At 36.6% G+C, this 22,193-nt stretch overlaps 2 protein-coding genes across 2 annotated transcripts; one reads left to right on the top strand and one right to left on the bottom strand.

Annotated features, from left to right (window-relative positions):
* Positions 1-3,635: 3,635 nt before the first annotated feature.
* LOC133871838 (cyclin-D5-1-like) lies at positions 3,636-5,969 on the bottom strand. Its single transcript, XM_062309278.1, has 5 exons — positions 5,464-5,969; positions 5,282-5,368; positions 4,882-5,173; positions 4,662-4,795; positions 3,636-4,557 (listed from the first exon to the last, which is right to left on the bottom strand). Exons 1-5 carry the CDS (start codon positions 5,695-5,697, stop codon positions 4,336-4,338), a joined length of 969 nt encoding a protein of 322 aa, XP_062165262.1. The 5' UTR covers positions 5,698-5,969; the 3' UTR covers positions 3,636-4,335.
* A 10,117-nt stretch (positions 5,970-16,086) lies between these two features.
* LOC133871661 (protein FAR1-RELATED SEQUENCE 4-like) lies at positions 16,087-20,609 on the top strand. The gene is made up of 3 exons (XM_062309089.1): positions 16,087-16,159; positions 18,934-19,483; positions 19,673-20,609. The coding sequence occupies exons 1-3, from the start codon at positions 16,087-16,089 to the stop codon at positions 20,607-20,609; spliced, it is 1,560 nt and encodes a 519-aa protein (XP_062165073.1).
* Positions 20,610-22,193: the final 1,584 nt, after the last annotated feature.

Genomic DNA, 22,193 nt, shown 5'->3' on the forward strand with positions numbered 1-22,193 from the left:
TTTTTTTAAAAAAAAATAAGTTTATATATTTTTTTTATTAAGATGGACACGTGTCGTTATCTTATTAGTTTGATGTAGCGCTGACGTAGCATTTAACAAAATCTGTTAAAAAAATTTAACGGAATTTGACTCTAGAAATTGATTTGTAATTATAGTTTACCACAAGGACCTCCCATGAACTTTTTAAACCATAAAGAGTGATTTGTAATTATGACATACCACAGGGACCAATGGTGCAATTAACCCCCCCCCCCCCCCTTTTTTTTTCTTCCTAAAACTCAAAAAAAAAAAACAACTATTGAAATGTTGTGGGTGGCTAGCCTCCAAGAACCCAGGGGTAGTGATCACATCGTGGTGGACCCATGAGGTGGTCCAGGGGTGGTGTGACCACCCTTGGTGCCATCGAGGTGGGCCTTAGCCACCCTTGACAAGCTCCGAGGATGGTCGCGACCACCCTAACCCAAATTGTGGAGGTGGCCAGGTCACCCCCAAATTCACCAGGGTGGTCACACCACCCCCGATTCTTCTATGGCCGGCCACCCACATTATTTCGACATGTCATGCTTATTTTTTTTGAAGAGTTGAAGGGATAAAATAAAACGATGATTTCTTTCTTGGAAAACATAGGTAAACATAAATCATATCAAATTAGAACCATTGCAAAAGACATCGTTCTTGTTTCCAAGAACGTTGGTTTTATTCAAGAAATCAAGAAAAATTATAGACAAGCAAACCCTTCTTCATGAATAATTAGATTGGAATATTGCAAACAAAACATTTTAGCATGGGTTTTGAAATTCTCTAGCCCTTAACAATCATCAAACATCTCAAGAAAATCCTAAAAACCTCAAGAACACTTCATAGTTTTTGGAGAGGATTTTGATCAAACTCTAAGAACTAGTTTAGCTATGTATAATGAAATCTAATCTAAGCATGAAATCTACGAAAAACAGTAAAGAAACAAGAAGGAAATGAATAAAAAACAACTATATTAAAACTATTAAATTCGGATTACAAAAAGAGAAAGGGAAAGAAAAGCAACTAACTAAGAACTTAAAATTTAACAAAGGAAGTTGTTCTCTAGAACTCAGCCCAGAAAACGTACATCAAAAGAATTACAAAACACTAAAAATTGAGTGATACATCTGAGAAAATCCGAAACTCCCAAAAGATGCATGTTCTAACCTAAAACCCTAATTTCATATATATAGAGATTTAATTTACAAGGGATTCATCAAGGATCAATTCTAGCCGCAAAACAGAGCTGGTCTCCGTCCATTTTTGTCCATTAAACCCAACTTTTTATTTGGATCGCATAAAGATTTGGAAATATCTAGACCTTCTGGAAGATGCGAAGTCGATCGATCGAAATTTTTGTGCTCAGAATCACTACGGCTCATAAGAAAGCCTTTACTGATTAGAAAGCTATAAAATTTATCATACCAAGCGCGTGACGCCTGTTTAAGACCATACAATGCTTTCTGCAACTTGCAAACATAACCAGGCAGTGAGGGATCTTCATACCCAGGCGGTCAGGAATCTTAAGGGGAGGGGTTGGTAGTGAAGGGAAGTCCAGGGCTGTGTCTGATCAGCTTACTGGGAGAATTCCAGGCGAGGGAGTATTGGTAAGGTTATGGAGGAAAGAGGAAATAGGATTTTGGGCATGGACAGGGAAAAGATTTTATAGAATCGATCGATCAAAGTTGAGTCGATTGAAAGTCGATCGATCAAATTATTAGCTGTACAAATAATCGATCGATCGAAATGCCTTGGACGATTTTTTCATCTTTTCAAGATCAGCCTCGAACTCTGGAAATGACCAAATTGCCCTTGATGTATTTTTCAGGTCTAATTCAAGTGTTTTGAACTAGATTTTAACTAAGACCTGAAAATAAGACATAAATCAAAACTACAATAAAACATTATATATACAACACAAACTAGGTTTAACAAATGCAAATTAAGGGGTCTTGAATCGAATAATTCAAGACTTATCAGTAGGGGAACTTACTCCGGCAAGGCGACGCAAGGCAGCTCCGGCAAAGCGATTCAACTTTGGCGAGGCGACGCAACCCACACGATTTTGGGTATTTCACGAAAGAGAGCTAAAATCACACCACAACAAGTACATGATTTTGGGTTTTTACAGGAGACGATTTTCGGCTAGCACAACAACACCCACACTCCAGCGAAGATTTTTGGCTGGTTTTTTTACGAAAGAGGGCTAAAATCATTGCGCGCCATGTCCACGATTTTGGGTTTTTACCGGAGACGATTTTGGCTAGCACAACAGTACCCACATTTCGGCAAAGACCCTCCAGCGAAGATTTTCGGCCAAACCCTAAACACCCACACTCCAACAGCAGCTCCGGAAACTTCTAGGTTAAAAAAGAAATGGCCATCTATTTACCTGAATGGCATTTTCATAAAAACATTTACAAAATACCACTCAGTACAAGGGTAAGCGCTTGTTTTCTTTAGAAGGGTAATTTCGTAATTCAAACTCTGAGGACATGGGCATTTTCGGTGGTTTGAGTCCTAAAATATCATGTGCCGTGCACGTGATGTGTTTTCCATCCATTTTGACAGGAAGAGCTAACGGAGTGGCCATTTTCGGAGTCAATGGTAGTTTGGAGGGTCGGAATCAGAGTGTTAGCAATTTAGGGGGCTATCTGCAAAACATGTTGTAATTTGGGGGGCTAAACTGTAATTTTTCCTTATAATTATAATTATTCTTTTTATAATGATAATGAATACGTGGCTAAATTAATAGATTCATTTGAGAGAGAGAGAGAGAGAGAGAGAGAGAGAGAGAGAGTCTTTGTTTGGTAAGTAGTAGTAAGAAGTGATTAATGTGATATAAAATTTGAAAATATTTTATAAAAAAGTAAAAAAGTTTTGTATTGTAGTAATTTTTTTTTATTTGAATAATAATAAAAAATGATCGATGTAATATAAAAAATGTAAAAAAAATTAAAATGTTTTTTATTTGATTGGCCAAATCGTAGGGTAGCATACGCCAAAGAGGACTACAGTGGATGTGGTTTTATCACCAGTCAAGATGCCATTTTTTTGGCCAGCAAAGAGGCAGGTGGTGGGAGTACCAAGGTCATGGAAAGTACCAAGTACTTTACCAGTTTTGACCACTCAGCTATCCCTTATAATCTCCTCAACATGATCTTCCCAGATCTTGGGTTTCAGCCAAATATCAGACAATAACTTTTTTATTTTGTTTTGCCTCTTGTGTTCTATGTCGTTTTTGTTCCCGGTTATATACACTTAAAACCCTATTTTCACTCCAAATAATCCTGCCTCCATATATATATATATATGAGGTGCTTAAGTCTAGGCTGTCTAGCCATGAACTCTCCCCCAGCCAAAAGATTAGTAAAAAAGAGAAAGCATCCAAGAGGATAAGGCGGTGAAGACCGATGCACGTGAACGGATTGAATTGCTAGCAATTTTAACAGATAATGCGATAGGTTTTATACAGAAATATCTGTCCTAACTACAGAGCCAGCAGTATGTAGCATCGTGAAAGGAGCCATAATCCCATATCATAAAATTAACGGAGGAACTCAAGTGATTTGGAAAATTGTAGTTCACAGTAAAAACAAAAGTCATATATCTCATCAAAGAATAATCAACATAGAAATTCCTTTTGATTCCACAAACAATAATGTCTTGGGTTTCATGACCCGTCACCCCAGCCAAGCCAGTGCTTCACAAGAAGGGAAAAAAAAAAAGGAAAGAAAAAAAAGTGCAGGGCCCGCCTCAAAAGGCATTCCCCAAACATTCAAACAAATCCAATCACAGTTCACCTTTACACTACTTTTCTTGCAGAGAGCTAACCCGCAGCACAGATGCATCAAATCAAGCAAACAGAGCCTCCTTACCCCTCTTTACCCCTCTGTCTCCATTGCTTTCAGCCTTTCCAAAGACACCAACAAAGCATCCCAAGCATCACATCAAAAGGCAGCTGGCTTAAGACATCAACAGACCCAGAAAGAAAACCAAAATATAGAAAAGATTTAAACAAAAAAAAATAAAAAAAATTGAACAAGAATGAAGCAAAGGCCCCCCTCCTCCTCTCTCCTACCCTCTTTTCCACATTGTGGCATTGGTCTAAAATAACAATCAGCTTTTATACCTACCCCAAAGCTTAGCTTTATGTTTCTCTTTTCCAGCTCTGTTTCCCCTTTCTCTGGCCGCCTCAAAGGCAGACTCAAGCAATCCCAAATCATGCCACTAATAACTGATTAAAGAACGCTCATTAGACCAATAATTTTCATTCAGAATTAGATATTGTCAAAGCCCTTAATAGTCAAAATTTCTCTAGCAGAGTTTATCACCCGGCAAGCCACAACTTTGATCACAAGTACTGAATGTAAGCCTTTTCCTTTTATTGCTGACAGCAGAAGTAACCGAAGAAATATCTAAAACATCAATCGACCTCAATCCGGTCGGCGAAAGATCCGGCGAATTTACAACCTTTGGTATCTTATGTTTCTCCATATCTAATCTTCGCATTATAGTATAGCATGAAAACAAATCATCCTGTGACAAAAAGCCAACACATGGTATATAGTTCTTTCTTTAGTTAATGAATCTATATATCAGAAAATGAATTCTAGAATAACAATATATAACGACGAACTCACAATTTCAAGAAATCTACAGTGAGAAATGGAATTCATCTTCGACTCCAATGATCTTCTTGTTAATCTGTCATCCAAAGCCAACAAGGCGGCTGCAGCAGCTATAACAGACGGTCGATTATCTTCGAAATTTACCTCTACATTAAAAAACTCACATCAACACAGATATATAAAATGAAATTAGTACAATAATATCAGTTCAACATGAAAAGTTCGTAAGTACCTCTAATTATAGCCAAGATGATTTCCACAGTAGCAGACACTATATTACTTGGTGGAGATTCCTTGCAAAACTTTGTGATGAAGAAATGAAGAAAATCAAAAGGAGAGATGGAGCACATCCGCCATTCCAATGTGCTCAACACCAAAAGCTCCATTCTCTGAATCACCTTGCTCCCGAAGTTATAGTCTTGTAATGGAAACTCTGATAACATTGGTACTTTTAACTCCTCCATCTTTGCAGCCAAAGAAAGACATGCCACTGAGAGTAATCTAATAGCCCACAATTTTTCACTCTGAGGATTCAACAACAAGAACAATCATCGATTATCAAAAGGCTTGTATTGAAGCATGCAACAACAACAACAAAAAAACTTTGGGATTGGAAAGGAAACTAAGCTTACTTCGATGGACCGCCTTGAAAGGAATCGATCGAAGTATGTTATAGACAAATAAACTGTTTGGAAGCGAAATCCGAATGCTGCTCTTGTCTGGATTCATTTACAAAAACAGAAATCAACCCCAATTACAGTTTGATTAATCTAGCTCAATGAAAATAAAAATAAAGAAATGGGGTTAGACTAACTTTGAGAATCCAAGTGATAGCCTCCAAGCGAGCAAATTTGAGCGAGTTTCCAATCGCCAAAGGCTTATTTCTTTTGAACCCATAAAAGATTTCTCTTTCAAATAACATGTCCATGTACTCATCTTCTGAGCCATCATAATTCTTAAATTCAGTGAACTTGGCCTCGTCAACCACCTCTTCATACAAACAAGTCTCACTTTCCTGACAAAGTAAGCTAGACAGAGAATCGTCCATTTTTATTTCTCTTTTCCTTTATCTAATTATCTCTCTCTACATCCAAACACAAAATCTAATACACAGTGGGAGAGTTAACTGCTACATCCATGATTTGGAGACAGAAAACACGGCTTTCCACCATGACCAAAAAGGCAGAACTTGAGGGAGAAAGGCGGAGATGGGGATCAATGGGGAGCTATAATTTAGCAAAAGAGGCTGTTTTAGCGGTTAAAACGGGCATGTTTTTTGTAGAAGCTCTGTTCTTAAGAGTGAGATAGAGAGAGCGTGTGTGTGTGTGAGTGTGTTGAGGAAGACTATGTTTGACTGAGAAAGCATTTTGTTTCGGAGCACGAGCAGATAGGCTGGGTGGGGGACTGTTGCTAATACGCGAGTGGGGGGAGCGTGGAGTACACTGTCCAATGGGAAGATATTGTGTGGCTGTCAGGTGGTTGCCGTACATGGGGTCGTACCCAATAAGGCGTGAGGCGCAACTAAGATCTTCTGTGATTGGAGGGATCCGATTGAGTGAGGTACGGTCCAGATGGTTTCTTGACTAGTCAAATTTGACAATGATCAAGATGGTAGCATTGGATGGGATAAAACATGTTCAATAAATTTGATTGAAATGATTGCTTCTCTCTACTAATATTCATTTTTCTTATGTTAAATAGTATCGAGCTAAAATTCAAGGGATCAAAGGTTAGGAAAAGAAATATCTATAATCAATGATTAGATTATTAACAGATTGATTTGCACCAAAGTATATTTGATAAATAATCATAGCTCATCTTTAATTCCTTTTTGTCAAGGTTGCCTTAGCTATTAGCCATTAGAATTTTTAGATTAATGATTGTTTGGGCATTAAATATGTTTTTAAAAGAAAATTGAGTGTTTGACGTGACGTAATCTTCTCAACAGCATCAAATATTGGTCAACCTGATAATATTTTTAATTGACTAAGAAAAATAATATTCTTTAAGGAGTAAAATGGTTTTCACTTCTGACGCCGGACAGAATAGTGATTATTCTGCAGGCTAATCAACAAGTAGTTTGCAAGGAAGAAAACAAGAAATTCACCCCAAAAACAGAGAGAAAATTCTGAATTCGATAAAATTATCAATAAAAAACAAAACTGTCGGAAAAACGCCCACAAACCGGGTTAATATAGCTGAAAATTCGACCTCTAGGATTTTACCAAAAATAGCAAAACCCTAATAAAATCTCCTAAGACTTGAAATAAATACAAATAAGCATATTATAAAAATACTTGGTACCAAAGAATATCTCCAAATTAATGGAAAATACTTGGTGCCAAAGAATTACCATATTAGGGAAAATATAATAACTATAATATTACTTGACGACAACGTAAATATAAATATGAAAATTCTGTAAAAAATGAATCAAAAGATTTGTCGATAGTCTCTTCTTTCCTTCTTGGTCTTTCTCTTGATGGATGTTGACAACTCGGTAGAAAATATCTTCTAAATCACAATTTGCCAAAAGTCTCTTCTTTCCTTCTTGAGTAGTTTAACCTTCCCTTTCTTGCTTAAATCAAACCACTCACATCGCCACATCATAGACTAATTAATTTTATAGTTGCGTCTGATTTCCTCCTGCATCAGTCTCACCGGGTTGGAAAGAATTCGTCCTCGAATTCGAATCTTTTTTACCTCGATCTTTTGGAAGGCCGATTAATTCATTCCATCTCGTATTTCTCAATACCAAAATAACTTGAAACCAGAAAATAAATAAATTGCAACTCATTACAACAACTAGCCTCACACTAAATTGAAATAATTTAATCTTCTCACGTCTTTTATTTATTTTCTCCAATTCACGCTCTATAAAAGTCTTCAATGAATTATAAATTCTTTTTTTACCGCAAAAATTAAAATTGTCATCCATCTCGCCAAAACCAACATTCAAATTATTACTAGAAGAACTTGATAGAAAATTTTCAATCCCAAGAAAATCAACATAACTAATTTCCTCATTACTCAACTGAAATCCCTCGTCATGTGGACTTTCATCAAGCACATGGTAGTCATTATTTTCTTCAATAAATTTTATTGTATCACCCACAAAACTTACCTCTTTCAATAAATCTTCTTCTTCATGATAGACATTATAAATTGGGAGAGAATTCCAATCCACAAATCCTTGTGAAAGATTTTAAACATCTTCATGTTCAACATCGTCATAAACATCTCCATGTATGAACTCCTCATCAACGAACTCGTCTTCATCCCGACCACGTTGTTCCCGGTATGGAGCAGGATTGTGATACGGGTTGTCGAAGGTGGAATCGGAATCGGAGTTCATCTCACGATTGCCGAATTCCTGCGCCGCTAGGCGCTGGGCTAACTCTGTAACTTGCCTTTGCAAATCCTCAATCATCATATCCTGAACGTTACGATCATGGTGCGGAGCTTCCTCATTCGGAACCTGCTCACGACGACCACCACGACTACGACCACCAACCATCAAAACTGATGAAGAACGACCATGGTGCGGAGCTTCCTCATTCGGAACCTGTTCACGACGACCACCACGACTACGACCACCAGCCATCGAAATTGATAAAGAACTCATCTCAGGAAAGTGCTGAAGCTCTGATACCAATTGACGCCGGACAGAATAGCGATTATTCTGCAGGCTAATCAACAAGTAGTTTGCAAGGAAGAAAACAAGAAATTCACCCAAAAAACAGAGAGAAAACTCTGAATTCGATAAAATTATCAATAAACAACAAAACTGTCGGAAAAACGCCCACAAGCCAGGTTAATATAGCTGAAAATTCGACCTCTAGGATTTTATCAAAAATAGCAAAACCCTAATAAAATCTCCTAAGACTTGAAATAAATACAAATAAGCATATTATGGAAATACTTGGTACCAAAGAATATCTCCAAATTAATTGAAAATACTTGGTGCCAAAGAATTACCATATTAGGGAAAATATAATAACAATAATATTACTTGACAACAACGTAAATATAAATATGAAAATTCTGTAAAAGATGAATCAAGAGATTTGTCAATAGTCTCTTCTTTCCTTCTTGGTCTTTCTCTTGATGGATGTTGACAACTCGGTAGAAAATATCTTCTAAATCACAATTTGCCAAAAGTCTCTTCTTTCCTTCTTGAGTAGTTGATCCTTCCCTTTCTTGCTTAAATCAAACCAATCACATCGCCACATTATAGACTAATTAATTTTATAGTTGCGTCCGATTTCCTCCTGCATCAGTCTCACCGGGTTGGAAAGAATTCGTCTTCGAATTCGAATCTTTTTTACCTCGATCTTTTGGAAGGCCGATTAATTCATTCCATCTCGTATTTCTCAATACCAAAATAACTTGAAACCAGAAGATAAATAAATTGCAACTCATCACAACAACTAGCCTCACACTAAATTGAAATAATTCAATCTTCTCACGTCTTTTATTTATTTTCTCCAATTCACGCTCCATAAAAGTCTTCAATGAATTATCAATTCTTTTTTTACCGCAAAAATTAAAATTGTCATCCATCTCGCCAAAACCAACATTCAAATTATTACTAGAAGAACTTGATAGAAAATTTTCAATCCCAAGAAAATCAACATAACTAATTTCCTCATTACTCAACTGAAATCCCTCGTCATGTGGACTTTCATCAAGCACATGGTAGTCATTATTTTCTTCAATAAATTTTATTGTATCACCCACAAAACTTACCTCTTTCAATAAATCTTCTTCTTCACGATAGACATCATAAATTGGGGGAGAATTCCAATCCACAAATCCTTGTGAAAGATTTTCAACATCATCGTGAACATCTCCATGTATGAACTCCTCATCAACGAACTCGTCTTCTTGGAACTCTTCATCAACAATTTCTTCATCTCGACCACGTTGTTCCCGGTATGGAGCAGGATTGTGATACGGGTTGTCGAAGGTGGAATCGGAATCGGAGTTCATCTCACGATTGCCGAATTCCTGCGCTGCTAGGCGCTGGGCTAACTCTGTAACTTGTTTCTGCAAATCCTCAATCATCATATCCTGAACGTTACGATCATGGTGCGGAGCTTCCTCATTCGGAACCTGCTCACGACCACCACCACGACTACGACCACCAACCATCAAAACTGATGAAGAACGACCATGGTGCGGAGCTTCCTCATTCGGAACCTGCTCACGACGACCACCACGACTACGACCACCAGCCATCGAAATTGATGAAGAACTCGTCTCAGGAAAGTGCTGAAGCTCTGATACCAATTGACGCCGGACAGAATAACGATTATTCTGCAGGCTAATCAACAAGTAGTTTGCAATGAAGAAAACAAGAAATTCACCCCAAAAACAGAGAGAAAACTCTGAATTCGATAAAATTATCAATAAACAACAAAACTGTCGAAAAAACGCCCACAAGCCGGGTTAATATAGCTGAAAATTCGACCTCTAGGATTTTACCAAAAATAGCAAAACCCTAATAAAATCTCCTAAGACTTGAAATAAATACAAATAAGCATATTATGGAAATACTTGGTACCAAAGAATATCTCCAAATTAATGGAAAATACTTGGTGCCAAAGAATTACCATATTAGGGAAAATATAATAACTATAATATTACTTCACGACAACGTAAATATAAATATGGAAATTCTGTAAAAGATGAATCAAGAGATTTGTCGATAGTCTCTTCTTTCCTTCTTGGTCTTTCTCTTGATGGATGTTGACAACTCGGTAGAAAATATCTTCTAAATCACAATTTGCCAAAAGTCTCTTCTTTCCTTCTTGAGTAGTTGACCCTTCCCTTTCTTGCTTAAATCAAACCAATCACATCGCCACATCATAGACTAATTAATTTTATAGTTGCGTCCGATTTCTTCCTGCATCAACTTCTCATATACGTAAACTATTTTTCATCGCTATTGCACACCCTCAGACAAGCAATTGTGAGAGCCCTTATAGAGTTTATCTATCCAAAAATGTCTTAGACTGTCCAAATACTTATCCCGTAAGTGGGTCCTAAAAGGGCTTTTTCATAATTGTCTGCCTGAATCGTAAGTAATATGGGCAGACAATTACACTGGATCTCAATTTCACCCCAGAATGCCTTTTATTTTTCATAATTTTTCTCCGCCGCTCCTATTCGTCGTCTTTCCATTTCTTGCATCTCTTTAAATTGTATGAAAATATAAAAAATCTTTACGAGCTAAAAAATAATCACTTCTCAAAATAAAATATTTTACACAGAAACTGAGAGGTGGCCTAAAACAAAACAAAAGGAAAGTTAAAAAGTTATTAATCTCAACCACGGCCAAGTCATTGGGCGCAGGAGTGGGTTTGAGGCACATTATCTTGACTGGCCGTCGACCATGTGGGTAAGCCCTACAGAAGTATTGCTTTGCTAGGATTGAAGTGCAATCTATGATTTTTCTAATGTCATCGACAATGAAATAGTATTTGTCACATTAATTGAAGCCTTAATGGAAGATCGTGGGTTAGCTGGCAAGACTAAAAGAAAACTTTGGGTTTGTAATTAGAGTATATTATTAGCTTGACCTTCAAAGAAAACTTTGTGTTTATATATATATATATATTAACGAAGATAAGCTCCATGCGTAGTTCACCACATGTTTATATAATATAACATTAATATAATATGATATGATTTATTGAAATTGGCCTAATTCCGGACGTATAACCTCAATCGACCTTGACTTGTCAAGCATATTGTTCCGCTCGACTTAGGGTCTATCCTTGCTTATTAACGCATTTTGAATTCAATTTTTTGTTTTTTTATCAAGATATCCTGGGTCACCTTTAGCCGAACATACTTCGTTCGCTGCTGTACCACACACAGTGGTAGCCTTCCGAGCACAAAGGCTAAGCCATATCACTAGACTAATCCCTGACCCTATTCCCAACGCCAATGTAGAAATGAAGCCTTTAAACACGGGCTATACTCAAGTGGCTGGCCCCAAAAAGGTAACACCTAATCGAATTCGAACTCGAGACCTTAATGAATGATATCTCTATAGGCTGCCGCAAGTCTTACCATTTAGGCCACCCCATTGGGGTTAAATTCTCTTTCTTATTACTGAAATTCCTTTTACTTTTTTCTTAAGACTGTTCTTAAAAACTGGACTTTTATACAAATCGTATAATTGAATAGAAAGCTGGAAACATCGAATCATGCATGCGTATGGGATAAAAATGGGCTCATTTCACAATAAACTATTCCATGCTTTTCTATAATTCTCATACTAAAACATTTTCATGTAAAATAAATTTACTGTATTTGTTTTCCAGCGCCGATGGGTCAATTACGTACGCCTTTTTCTTTTCCTATTATTTTCGAGGGTTATTGAAACAAATTAAGAAAATAATTAATTCGAAGTTAATCAAACAAGATCCAAATTTTAGGCTGCTCCTACTCTGAATATTTCTCTTTTTTCTTTGGCCATAATTATTTGACGATCGACCAAGTCCCTCGTCGAGAGGACGTTTTGGCACTTCACAGTTTGATTTTGATAAGAATATTCTGTTTTTTATTAGGATTTATTTTCTACCTTATTTACATTTTTTTTTTGTTCGCTACTCATTGTCTCTTTATAAATAGAAACATATATAATATTATTTTATACACATCAATATAGTTATAAAGATGTAGCATATACGCCTATTTACGCTTGAGCTCTTTTTTCTTTATTTCTTTCTCCAATACATTTAACATGGTATCAAAACCACTTTCTTGTAGCCTTCAACGTCCTTCACGTTTTCCAGGCATCCTTTGTGTGTTCTACGACTGCTTCATAATTTCAATCGTTCATACGCCGCCTCACGCCTCTAAAGCTGCTGCTAATCTCTTTCACGCTTTCGCCATAGCTCAATCTGAAAATTAAGATAATCCCAAAATCAAGCTTGCGAGTATAGATCTGTTGAAATGTGGAAGATCGGCCACGGAAGACAGCCGCACGCCATGCACCAACCCAACATTTTGCCGTGCAACTCAGCCAATCACCTTGTTAGATGTGCCAGTCGACAGACCAAACACCGACGAGTCCAAATCCATTGAGATCTCGACCGTCCAAGCTTCCACGTTTTAAACAAAATCATAGAAAATGTGTAGTTTGGAAGTGTGTTTTTTTTTTTTTTAAAAAAAAATGATTTGAAAACGTTAAAAAAAAAAAAAAAAATCTATATATTTAAATCGCAGGAAATAAAGTACGTTTATAAAAAAGACACTATTTTAAAGGTCAATCTATAAATTTACCAAATATTTAACTGCGTTTTTAAATCGTAAACACATACTGACCATAGTATTCACCGACCCGGTCTCAATGCAAATTTTCTGGAGGCACCAACGTTATTGGCTAGCCAGGTATCATCTGGACCCAAGTTTTTACTCATAATTAACGGCAGTATGATATTTAAGGACCCCAATCCAGTATTTATGTTATTTAATTTTATTTACTTCAATTAATTAATGTCATCAAGAGTACTGTGAATGGTTTCAAATATATATATATATATATATATATAGAATTAATTAATCCAATTAATTAAATGCTAGTTTAGAAAGAAGATAGAGGTGCTCCCAAGTGAATCAAGTGATGAATGAATTATTTACCCATGCCAGCTGCACTGCAGGATTCATGTATGATGTATGCATGCTTCTTGGGTCCTCAGCGTGCATGCCAACAATTAATCTTTCGGCCCTGCCTGCTGAATTTTTAGTACGTATATATGTGTCATGTTTCAAAGCATTAGGTGCCCATTTATAACATGTACAGTACAATTGTACAAATAATATTAATATTTTTAGTTGAAAGTTGTAACAAGTTGTCACGTACACATATACTTTTAGCTGTTGCACCTCTTGGATTTTAGCCCAACACTGTTCATATTGAGTTGATCATCAACATTTTCTCCTTATATATATATATATATTTGGGTACGTACAATGGGATCCAAAGCATATTTTCCTTTAAGAGCTTGTTGGATTTTGTCATTTCTAGACTTTACAAGTGAATAATTTCTTTTATTCCTATCTTTACTACCTACCTACCTACCTATATCCCTACCAAAACCTTTTCATCGTCGATCGTGTCAAGGGAGGATCAGTAGAGGGATTTAAGGAGGAGGAGAAGAAAGGTTGACATATATATATGTATATATTTCTGCCGGCCTGTTTGGGAATCAATCTTTGCTTTCTAACTTTGAGATTTTCTTTTGTTTTCTTTCTTCCAAAAAACAATTTACAACTAGAAAATGAATCTATGGCTTAATAAGCTGTAAAACAACAATTTAAAGGAAAACATTCCCCAAATATTTGCAATATGATCATTGATCAACTAATTTCTTCATCAAGGACAAATTAAGCCTTCAGTACTACTTGTCGGCACAATTTTCGTTATCTATTTGATCCATTTTTGTTTATGGAAATCACATTAAACACATTCTGTGTTTTGCCTTGCCTTATTTTCATTTTAAGACTTCAGTTTTTTTATTTTGTAATATTTTAGTCAATTTTTCGATGACAATTTTTTTTCTTTTCAATTATACCCTTTCATTTTCCCTCTTTCTTCTCTCTCTCTCTGATTTCTCAACCAACCATCACAGTCACGAAGAATGGTTATGGAGGTTGGTCCCCATGGATATGATGCTACCTCCATGGCTCCACAGCTATGACGGTGGCCATTGCATCTCCATGGCAGGGGCGACTCAATTGGGTAGGCACTTGAGTTTCCCTATTTTATAAAGGCCCCACAAAAATACTAAGGCCCTTTATATTTAATTGGGGTTAAAAATGTTTGTTATGATCGAAAATCGTGGTCAAATCAAAAATATTTTAGGTTGACAAGGAAAACTTTCTCTTAATTTCCTTAAATTTGTTTTTCTTTTTCTAAAATCGTAAACCATTTTCTGGATTTGATCTTCTCAATCTCTTACAAATTCTCTCTTGTAATTTATTCTTCGCCACTGCCAGAGGTCACTGGAATCCGTCACCAAAGGTCGCTGACAGGGCAGGCCCCCCAAGGCCCAAGGTGCATGGTTCCCCAAAACAAAAATAAATAAATAAATTGTTCTCCTGATTTTTTTTATTTTTTTTGTTTTGGCCCTCCAATTTTTTTTTTTTCAATTTGGCCCTTCCAAATCTCAAATCTTAGCTCTCCCCCTGGTTGCTAATATCTGCCACTCTCCTTAATTCGCCGTCCATTTTTGGTCGCTGCCGCCGAAAGTTGCTCATCGTCTCTGATTTTTCATATGAATCAAACACAAAAAATGTTTCAGCTAAAATCAATTCCCTAAAAAATGATTTTGCTAAAAATCTTTCCTAATATAAAATATTTTATGTTAAAACAAATGAAGCCTTAATTTACACGTAAGAATAAAAATAAGGAAGGTGGCCACCTCACAACAGAAGGTTGAGTCGTGTAGTCACCTTCCAAAAGTGGAGCTACCATCCACCTTGCATGTGGGTATTGCCGGCCGCCTCTACAAGGGTGGAGAGAAGAGGTGTGAATTTTTTTTCTTTTCTTTTTGGTCTTTTTTTAATTATTATTTACGTACATACGTGGCATGAGAATATAACTTTTTAATACACGTACGTAGCACAATTTCGACGAAGAAAATGTTTATCGTCTAAAGCTTGAGTGAAAAATTGACGTAATTAATGACCAAATTGTTACATGGTCAAAACACAAATCCTTTATTACAAATAAATAAATAAAACCAAATCCTTAATTCTCAAAATTAGAATTTCAGGCCCCAGCTTATCTTATCTGTCACATGCATGCATGCCGACATGCATGGGGCCATTTCTCATACTAAAATTTAAAACTGAGACATTAAAGTCAAAATAAGACAAAACATTAACTATTTTACATATATTTAAAAAGTAATTTACGTATATAAATTAAGCATATATAACAACTCCCTTGATGAACCAAAGGTATAACAGTGAGTTGGTGATGTATGTTTTCTTCCATATTTCGTAGGAAGTATACTATTATAAGAAATGTAATGAATGATTTAGCTTGAATATTTCGTTGATTCTTCGAAGGGAGAAATATTGAGAAATGCATACAAAAATGGAATAATATAATTGATAGAGGCGAAATCTTCTTACTTCTTCGCTCAAAATACCTTCTTTGCTTGAGTATGGGTGTCAGTCTTGCACAGGCTTAAAAAAGAATGACCTAGAGGCCTGTCGGAATGAGCCGGCAAGAAATATTTCTAATATTTAAGTCGTGACTCGAAGCGATAGTTCTCTCGATATAAGAACCTTAATGTACAGTAAAAACATATATCTTAGGGTGTATAAGAACTCGCCTCTCCTTTTATATCTTGGCTTACTTACGGGGTGGGCTAATGCACACGCTGGCTCCTGCCACGTCTCGTCAAGACGTATGAGTTACTTGCTTACTCGGCCAACTGGGTCAGGTGGCATAAAATGCCCAACTGGCTCCTCCGATGAGGAAGGTAAGGAAAGCATTTATACTTTGCATGTTCCACCGATGATGAAAATAAGCGGTGTCATTAATGTGGTCATTCTGAGGCTTCTTTCCTAGTTAAGGGAAGTGATTGGGTGCTACGAAGTTAGTTGCCTTTTCTAGGCAGAACCTTGACCAATCGGGCCTGAGTCAATACTCTTTACAAGATAGAGTACTCACACTGGCCCGAACTCATCAAATATAAGAAGAACCCTACGATGATTTTACCTGGGATTAGTGTAATCCTTATTCTAGTTAATTAGTTTCAAAAAGAACATCAAAATGATGTTCACTAGAAAGTGCTGTCAGGAGGAAATTACACCCAATATAATGTGGTTGGTGCCTTAAAAAACTCCCGACACAAAAAATGTTACATACCCCACCAACAAAAAAAAAAAAAAAAACATCAACAGTATAATCACACTAACTCCCATGCCAATGTCTTTCAACAGGAGTGCCTGCAAATCTTCCCCTGTAAATTTCACAGGGAAGTCATGAGAGTAGGAGGGTATGAGTAATGATCTATACACATCTTATACACATCTTCTCCACAACATGCCAACGTGGCAGTAATAAAATATTATTTTTTTTTTCTCTTTTCGTCATGCTGCTAGTAAAAACCGGACGACCAAAAACCGTGGGAATTTCAAATTTCAGATTTCTACCGAACACCTCTCTCTCTCTCTGAAATCTCTCTCCGTACAGATCTGGAATACCCGTCGTCCGGCTACCGTCGTGCGTCGTCCGTCGTCCGTCTCACCCGTCGCCCGGTGATAGAACCCGTCGTCCGTCGTGCGTCGTTCGTCGTCCGGCGCACGCCGTCCAACGCTGCACAGTCCTCTGGAGAACCCGTCGTCCGTCGTCCGGCGCACCCGTCGTCCGCCGTCCGTCTTCCGGTGCTTCCAACGCTGCCCAGTCCTCCGAGTTCTGAAATTTGCCTCCGGTCAGTGACGTCGCCGGCTCCGTCGTCCGGTGCTTCCGTCGTCCGTCTTCCGGCGCTTCCGTCGTCCGTCGTCCGGTGCTTCCAACGCTGCCCAGTCCTCCGAGTTCTGAAATTTGCCTCCGGAATAGAATTTTCAGCATGTGCTCATTGATTCATCAACATTGGTTTGGTTTGGTTTGGTTTGGCTTGGCTGTCAAGTGGGGCTGAATAATCTTTTCTATTTCCCTGGTTTGACCTTGTAAACAGTTTGGTGGAGAAGAAAAGTCTGTCTCAATTACAACCTCAACCTCAACCTCAACCTCAACAAGTATGTTCCTCTTCCTGTCAATTATATATGCATATTACTTAGGCTAAGGATTTCTTACCACTTGCCTTTTCTTTCCTAATATGGGCTATCCTCTTCTTCATATGGGAGTGCCTTGGAATGAGTTATCTCATGAATAAAACTTAGGTTACATTTACTTTCATGTTTTCACTCATTATGTGGTTGTTTTATTCTCCTATTCCTGTCTAGCTACCTTTGTTTATACTCTACCACTCGATTGTGTTTTCTCTTTGATTGATTTAGCTGTCATAACAATTTATACTCTTCCTTCCACTCGATTTTGTTGTCTCTTTGATTGATTTAGCTGTCATTAACAATTTGGTCCTTGACATTCTCTTCCTCTCTTTTTCCTATTGAGTTGTTGTTATGTGGTGTTGATGTTTTGTTCAGACACTTTTGAACTGTTCATGCTAATTTTGATTAGGAATCTTCTTACCAACCATGGAAGGACCTCTTTTTGTTTCTTAATTAGGGTGAAAAGCACCCCACAGCTTTAGACTTACAAATAATTAGTTGAATATGTATTTGTTTAAATACTTAATTAGATAATTTAGATTAGATTGATGTATATTGATCCCACTACTACATTAAAGCATGAAGTTTAAAAATACGTGGGAAACCAATGTTGATGAATCAATTATATGTGTCGGCGTGTGATTGGAGCTATGTTAGCTAGCCATTAAAAAAATTAACACCCTGCAATGGCATGCTGACATATGTCGTCTAGCATTTTTCTTTGGTTAAATGGAAGGAGTTAGGTCAATATTGACAAAGAAGTTAATCCACCAATAAGTTGGTGAACAAACCAGGCATACCTTTACTGGTAGTGACTTGGGCTGTAATTTAAGCCCATTGCGTGCATGTCTGGCAAAAATGGGAAAATGCAATCAATTTTCCCGGATTGCATTAATGTCATGCCCTCCTCCCTCATCTCTAATAAATTTGATATTGTAAAAAATACAATATGTGGGAAATTTTTTTTATCAATTAACCATAGGAGGATGTTAATTATGCAAGTAGATTTCTATAATAAATTTGACTATAATTTTCTTCCACCTTGAATCCCTCATCTCTAATAAATTTGACTATAATTTTCTTCCACCTTGAATCCCTCATTTCTATAATTTTCTTTCACTATTCTTGTGTTATATATTCATGTCTAGCCTTACTTTTTCTACAATTCTCTAATGTGTAATAGAATTTTATTATTATTAACAAATTCTTACATTTTGGGTGCAAATTAACTTGTAGTGCTTTTTAATATAGCATTTTCCAAAATGGACTCTTCAAGTTCACGATTGGATACCGAGGGTCAATTTGACAGTGCTTTAACCCATCAAGACGACCATCAAAATGGTTAGATTTTTGACTTTTTTTGTTTTTATTTCTTTATTATTATTCTAAGCTTTTTTTATAAATACACATTGTATTCTTTTTTGGATAGATGTGGGTGAAAAAGTTGAAGAACCGAATGATTTAACGACGTTTATTTCAGATGAAGAGTTGAGTGATAAGGATGATGAGAAAGTTGAAGAACCAAAGGATTTAATGACTTTTAATCCAGATGAAGAGTTGAGTGATAAGGAAGAAAATGTGGTCTTACCTGTGGTGTTAAAGGATGATGAGAAAATTGAAGAGCCGAAGTCATCAATGACTTTTAGTTCAATGGAAGAAGTTTGCTCTTATTATAGGAGGTATGCTAAGCAAGCTGGGTTTGGTGTAGCTCATAGAACCTCGAGAAAAACGAAGGGTATAAAAAGTTACATAATGCTTATATGTACTCGTGGAGGTGACGAGCGAGCTACAAATGATGTTGCGAAGCCAATTCCAACAACTAATAGAACAGGGTGTGGTGCTAGGATTTGTGCGAAATTATGTGGTGATGGAACGTGGTTTTTGAGTAAAGTTGAGCTGACGCATAATCATTCGTTAAGCCCGGGTAAAGCGAGATTTTTTAGAAGCAATAGAAAAATTAATGATGCTGCAAAAAGAAGACTTGAGCTAAATGATAGAGCAGGAATACGTCTGAGTAAGAATTTCAATTCGTTAGTCGTTGAAAGTGGGGGGTTTGAGAGTATTTCTTTTGGAGAGAGAGATTGTCGGAATTATATTAATAAGGCAAAAGAACTCCGTCTTGGTAAAGGGGGTGCCCAAGCACTTTGTGATTACTTCAGAAGAATGCAAAAGCAAAATAGTGGCTTCTACTTTATGATAGATATGGATGATGATTGTAGGTTACGAAATGTTTTTTGGGCGGATGCACGGAGTAGGGCAGCATATGATTTCTTTGGAGATGTTATTACGTTTGACACAACGTATTTGACCAATAGCTATGACATGCCCTTTGCTCCTTTTGTAGGAGTGAATCATCATGGTCAATCTATACTTTTGGGGGCAGGACTAATTTCAAGTGAGGATACAGACACATTTGTGTGGTTGTTTAAATGTTGGTTGGAGTGCATGAATGGCCAAGCCCCTAAAGCAATTATAACAGACCAGGATAGAGCTATGAAAAATGCAATTGCTATTGTTTTCCCTGGAACTCGACATAGATATTGTCTGTGGCATATTATGAAAAAGTTCCCTGAAAAATTTGGATCACATACTAATTTTGATGGCATTAAGAGTGCCATAAATAAATGTTTGTATGACTCTCAAACGTGTGAAGAATATGAGGAAAACTGGAAAGATCTACTGGAGAAGTATAACCTTCATGATAATGCATGGTTGAATGGGTTATATAGGGAGAAGACATTTTGGGTGCCGGCATACATGAAAGATACGTTTTGGGCGGGAATGAACACTACACAGCGAAGTGAAAGTATGAACGCATTTTTTGATGGGTACGTGCACTCACGAACCACATTGAAAGAATTTGTTGATGAATATGATAATGCTTTAAGGAGAATGGTCGAGAGTGAGACACGTGCTGATTTTGATTCTTTCAATCGCACAATCTCATGTATAAGCGCCTTGCAGATAGAGAAACAGTTTCAAGTTGTCTACACAAATGCGAAGTTCAAAGAAGTACATGATCAGTTTGTGAAAATGATGTCCTGTAATAACTCTCATCTCAAAAGTGAAGGTGCAATTTCCACGTTTGAAGTTATTGAATATGTTGCCGTTGGAGACCACTTAATAGAAAAAACATTTCTTGTTTACTTGGTTTAGACAGGTACCAAGTAAAAAACATTTTATATGGTACCTGTCCAAACCTCCATTTGGATTCCCAATGTTTTGACTCTGCTTCTCCACATCATTCAAACTTGCTACTTCCAAAACCTACCGGGCAGTGTGCTCACATGGGTACATGCCCATAACCCCACCTTTTCGTAGGCATGTTTGAGCAGACTAAAGATCCCAGCAATTTTACTATTTGGGTTTTTTTTTTTTTTTTAGTAATTTGAGTAATAAATATGAAAAAAATTTTATGTAATTTACCTGTCCAAACAAGTCTCAGAAAGCTCACTCACACGAGTAACGATCCCTTATAATTTCCAAGAAATCAGCCTTTTAAAAGGTGGCATGTTTTATGGTGTGTACAAAAGCTCTATGCCAAAAGCTGCCTTTTGATTTTCTGAAGAAGAAACGTCTTCAAAAGTGAAGAATATAATAAGCCTTTTAGGAAGAAATATTATTTTTTACTACCTCGGTAGCATGCCACATTTTTAATAAAACCTACAATTTAGAAGTCGTTCGAGACAAAGAACAGCTTGACAATCCGATCCTGATCTCACCCACACCTGTTTGGTTTGGGTAGGTGAATCTCATAAAATTGCTAGCAATTCAGTACAGGTACCATATAAAATGGTGGTTTGGGCTCTTTAATCAATTACATCATAAATGGGTCTCCTAAATTGAATGCAATATTTTTAGGCATTTGGAGACACCATAAAACAAGTAGTTCAGGACAAAGAGAAAAGGATCGACTCGATCGGCTTCTCGCCATGCCTTGTTATTTGACTACAATTCATTGATGGACCCTTTGCCTGAAACTTGACAGTTTAATTGTCAGTACGCAGCTGATGCTCATCTTACCTCCGGTCTGCTTGGCGCTTTCTCCATCATATAGTAATAGCCACAGCTGTAAACGGACTATGCTCTTTGCCCTGGGCCCGATAGCGACACGTGATGAAATAAAAATTAGTTATTTAATTACTTATTCCGGTAGGTGGATGTTATAAGTATTTTTTTTATAATTATTTGTTTCAATTTTTTTAAATTTAGACAAATAATTTGATAAGATCATAAATCATAATCACCCCGAATTGCCTACTTATAACACTAGTAGCAGTATCTTTAAATTTTATTCTCGATCTTCTTAAAATATAAGAATATTCCTTTAAAAAAAAAAAAACATGCAACAGATTCTTTTGGTATTTCTTAAACTAAGGAAACCGTCCTTAACATTATTTTAATATATAAAAAAAAAAAAGGCTTTCTCTTTTTCCTATGATATTTATTTAAATAAATACTTAAATGTTTTTCTCTTATCATTTATTTATTTGAAATAATATTTAAAAAGTATATTGAAAAATGATAAGGAAAGCTATTGTGATATTTATTTGAAAAGTGGTGAGCTTCCTAACAACAAACACAAAACAAAAATTAACCCCATAAAGTTATAACTAAAGCCAAAAAAAAAAAAAAAAAAATCTAAACCCTTGTGTTAATGCAATTAACGTTTGAACCTCCATAGACATCATTAGCTGTCACAAAAGTAGTTGAAGGGCCAGAGCAGGTACACAAGCAAAC

Source organism: Alnus glutinosa, chromosome 6, assembly GCF_958979055.1.
Source record: "Alnus glutinosa chromosome 6, dhAlnGlut1.1, whole genome shotgun sequence".
In the NCBI taxonomy this organism is placed as follows: Eukaryota; Viridiplantae; Streptophyta; class Magnoliopsida; order Fagales; family Betulaceae; genus Alnus; species Alnus glutinosa.

Coding starts and splice junctions, on each gene's coding strand:
- LOC133871838 (XM_062309278.1), bottom strand. CDS start 5,697: ATGGACGATTCTCTGTCTAGCTTACTTTGTCAGGAAAGTGAGACTTGT. Junction 5,369..5,463: donor CTATCACTTGGATTCTCAAA/GTTAGTCTAACC, acceptor AAATGAATCCAG/ACAAGAGCAGCATTCGGATT. Junction 5,174..5,281: donor TTTCAAGGCGGTCCATCGAA/GTAAGCTTAGTT, acceptor TTGAATCCTCAG/AGTGAAAAATTGTGGGCTAT.
- LOC133871661 (XM_062309089.1), top strand. CDS start 16,087: ATGAGTTACTTGCTTACTCGGCCAACTGGGTCAGGTGGCATAAAATGC. Junction 16,160..18,933: donor TGGCTCCTCCGATGAGGAAG/GTAAGGAAAGCA, acceptor CGTTTATTTCAG/ATGAAGAGTTGAGTGATAAG. Junction 19,484..19,672: donor CTGAGTAAGAATTTCAATTC/GTTAGTCGTTGA, acceptor TGATGATTGTAG/GTTACGAAATGTTTTTTGGG.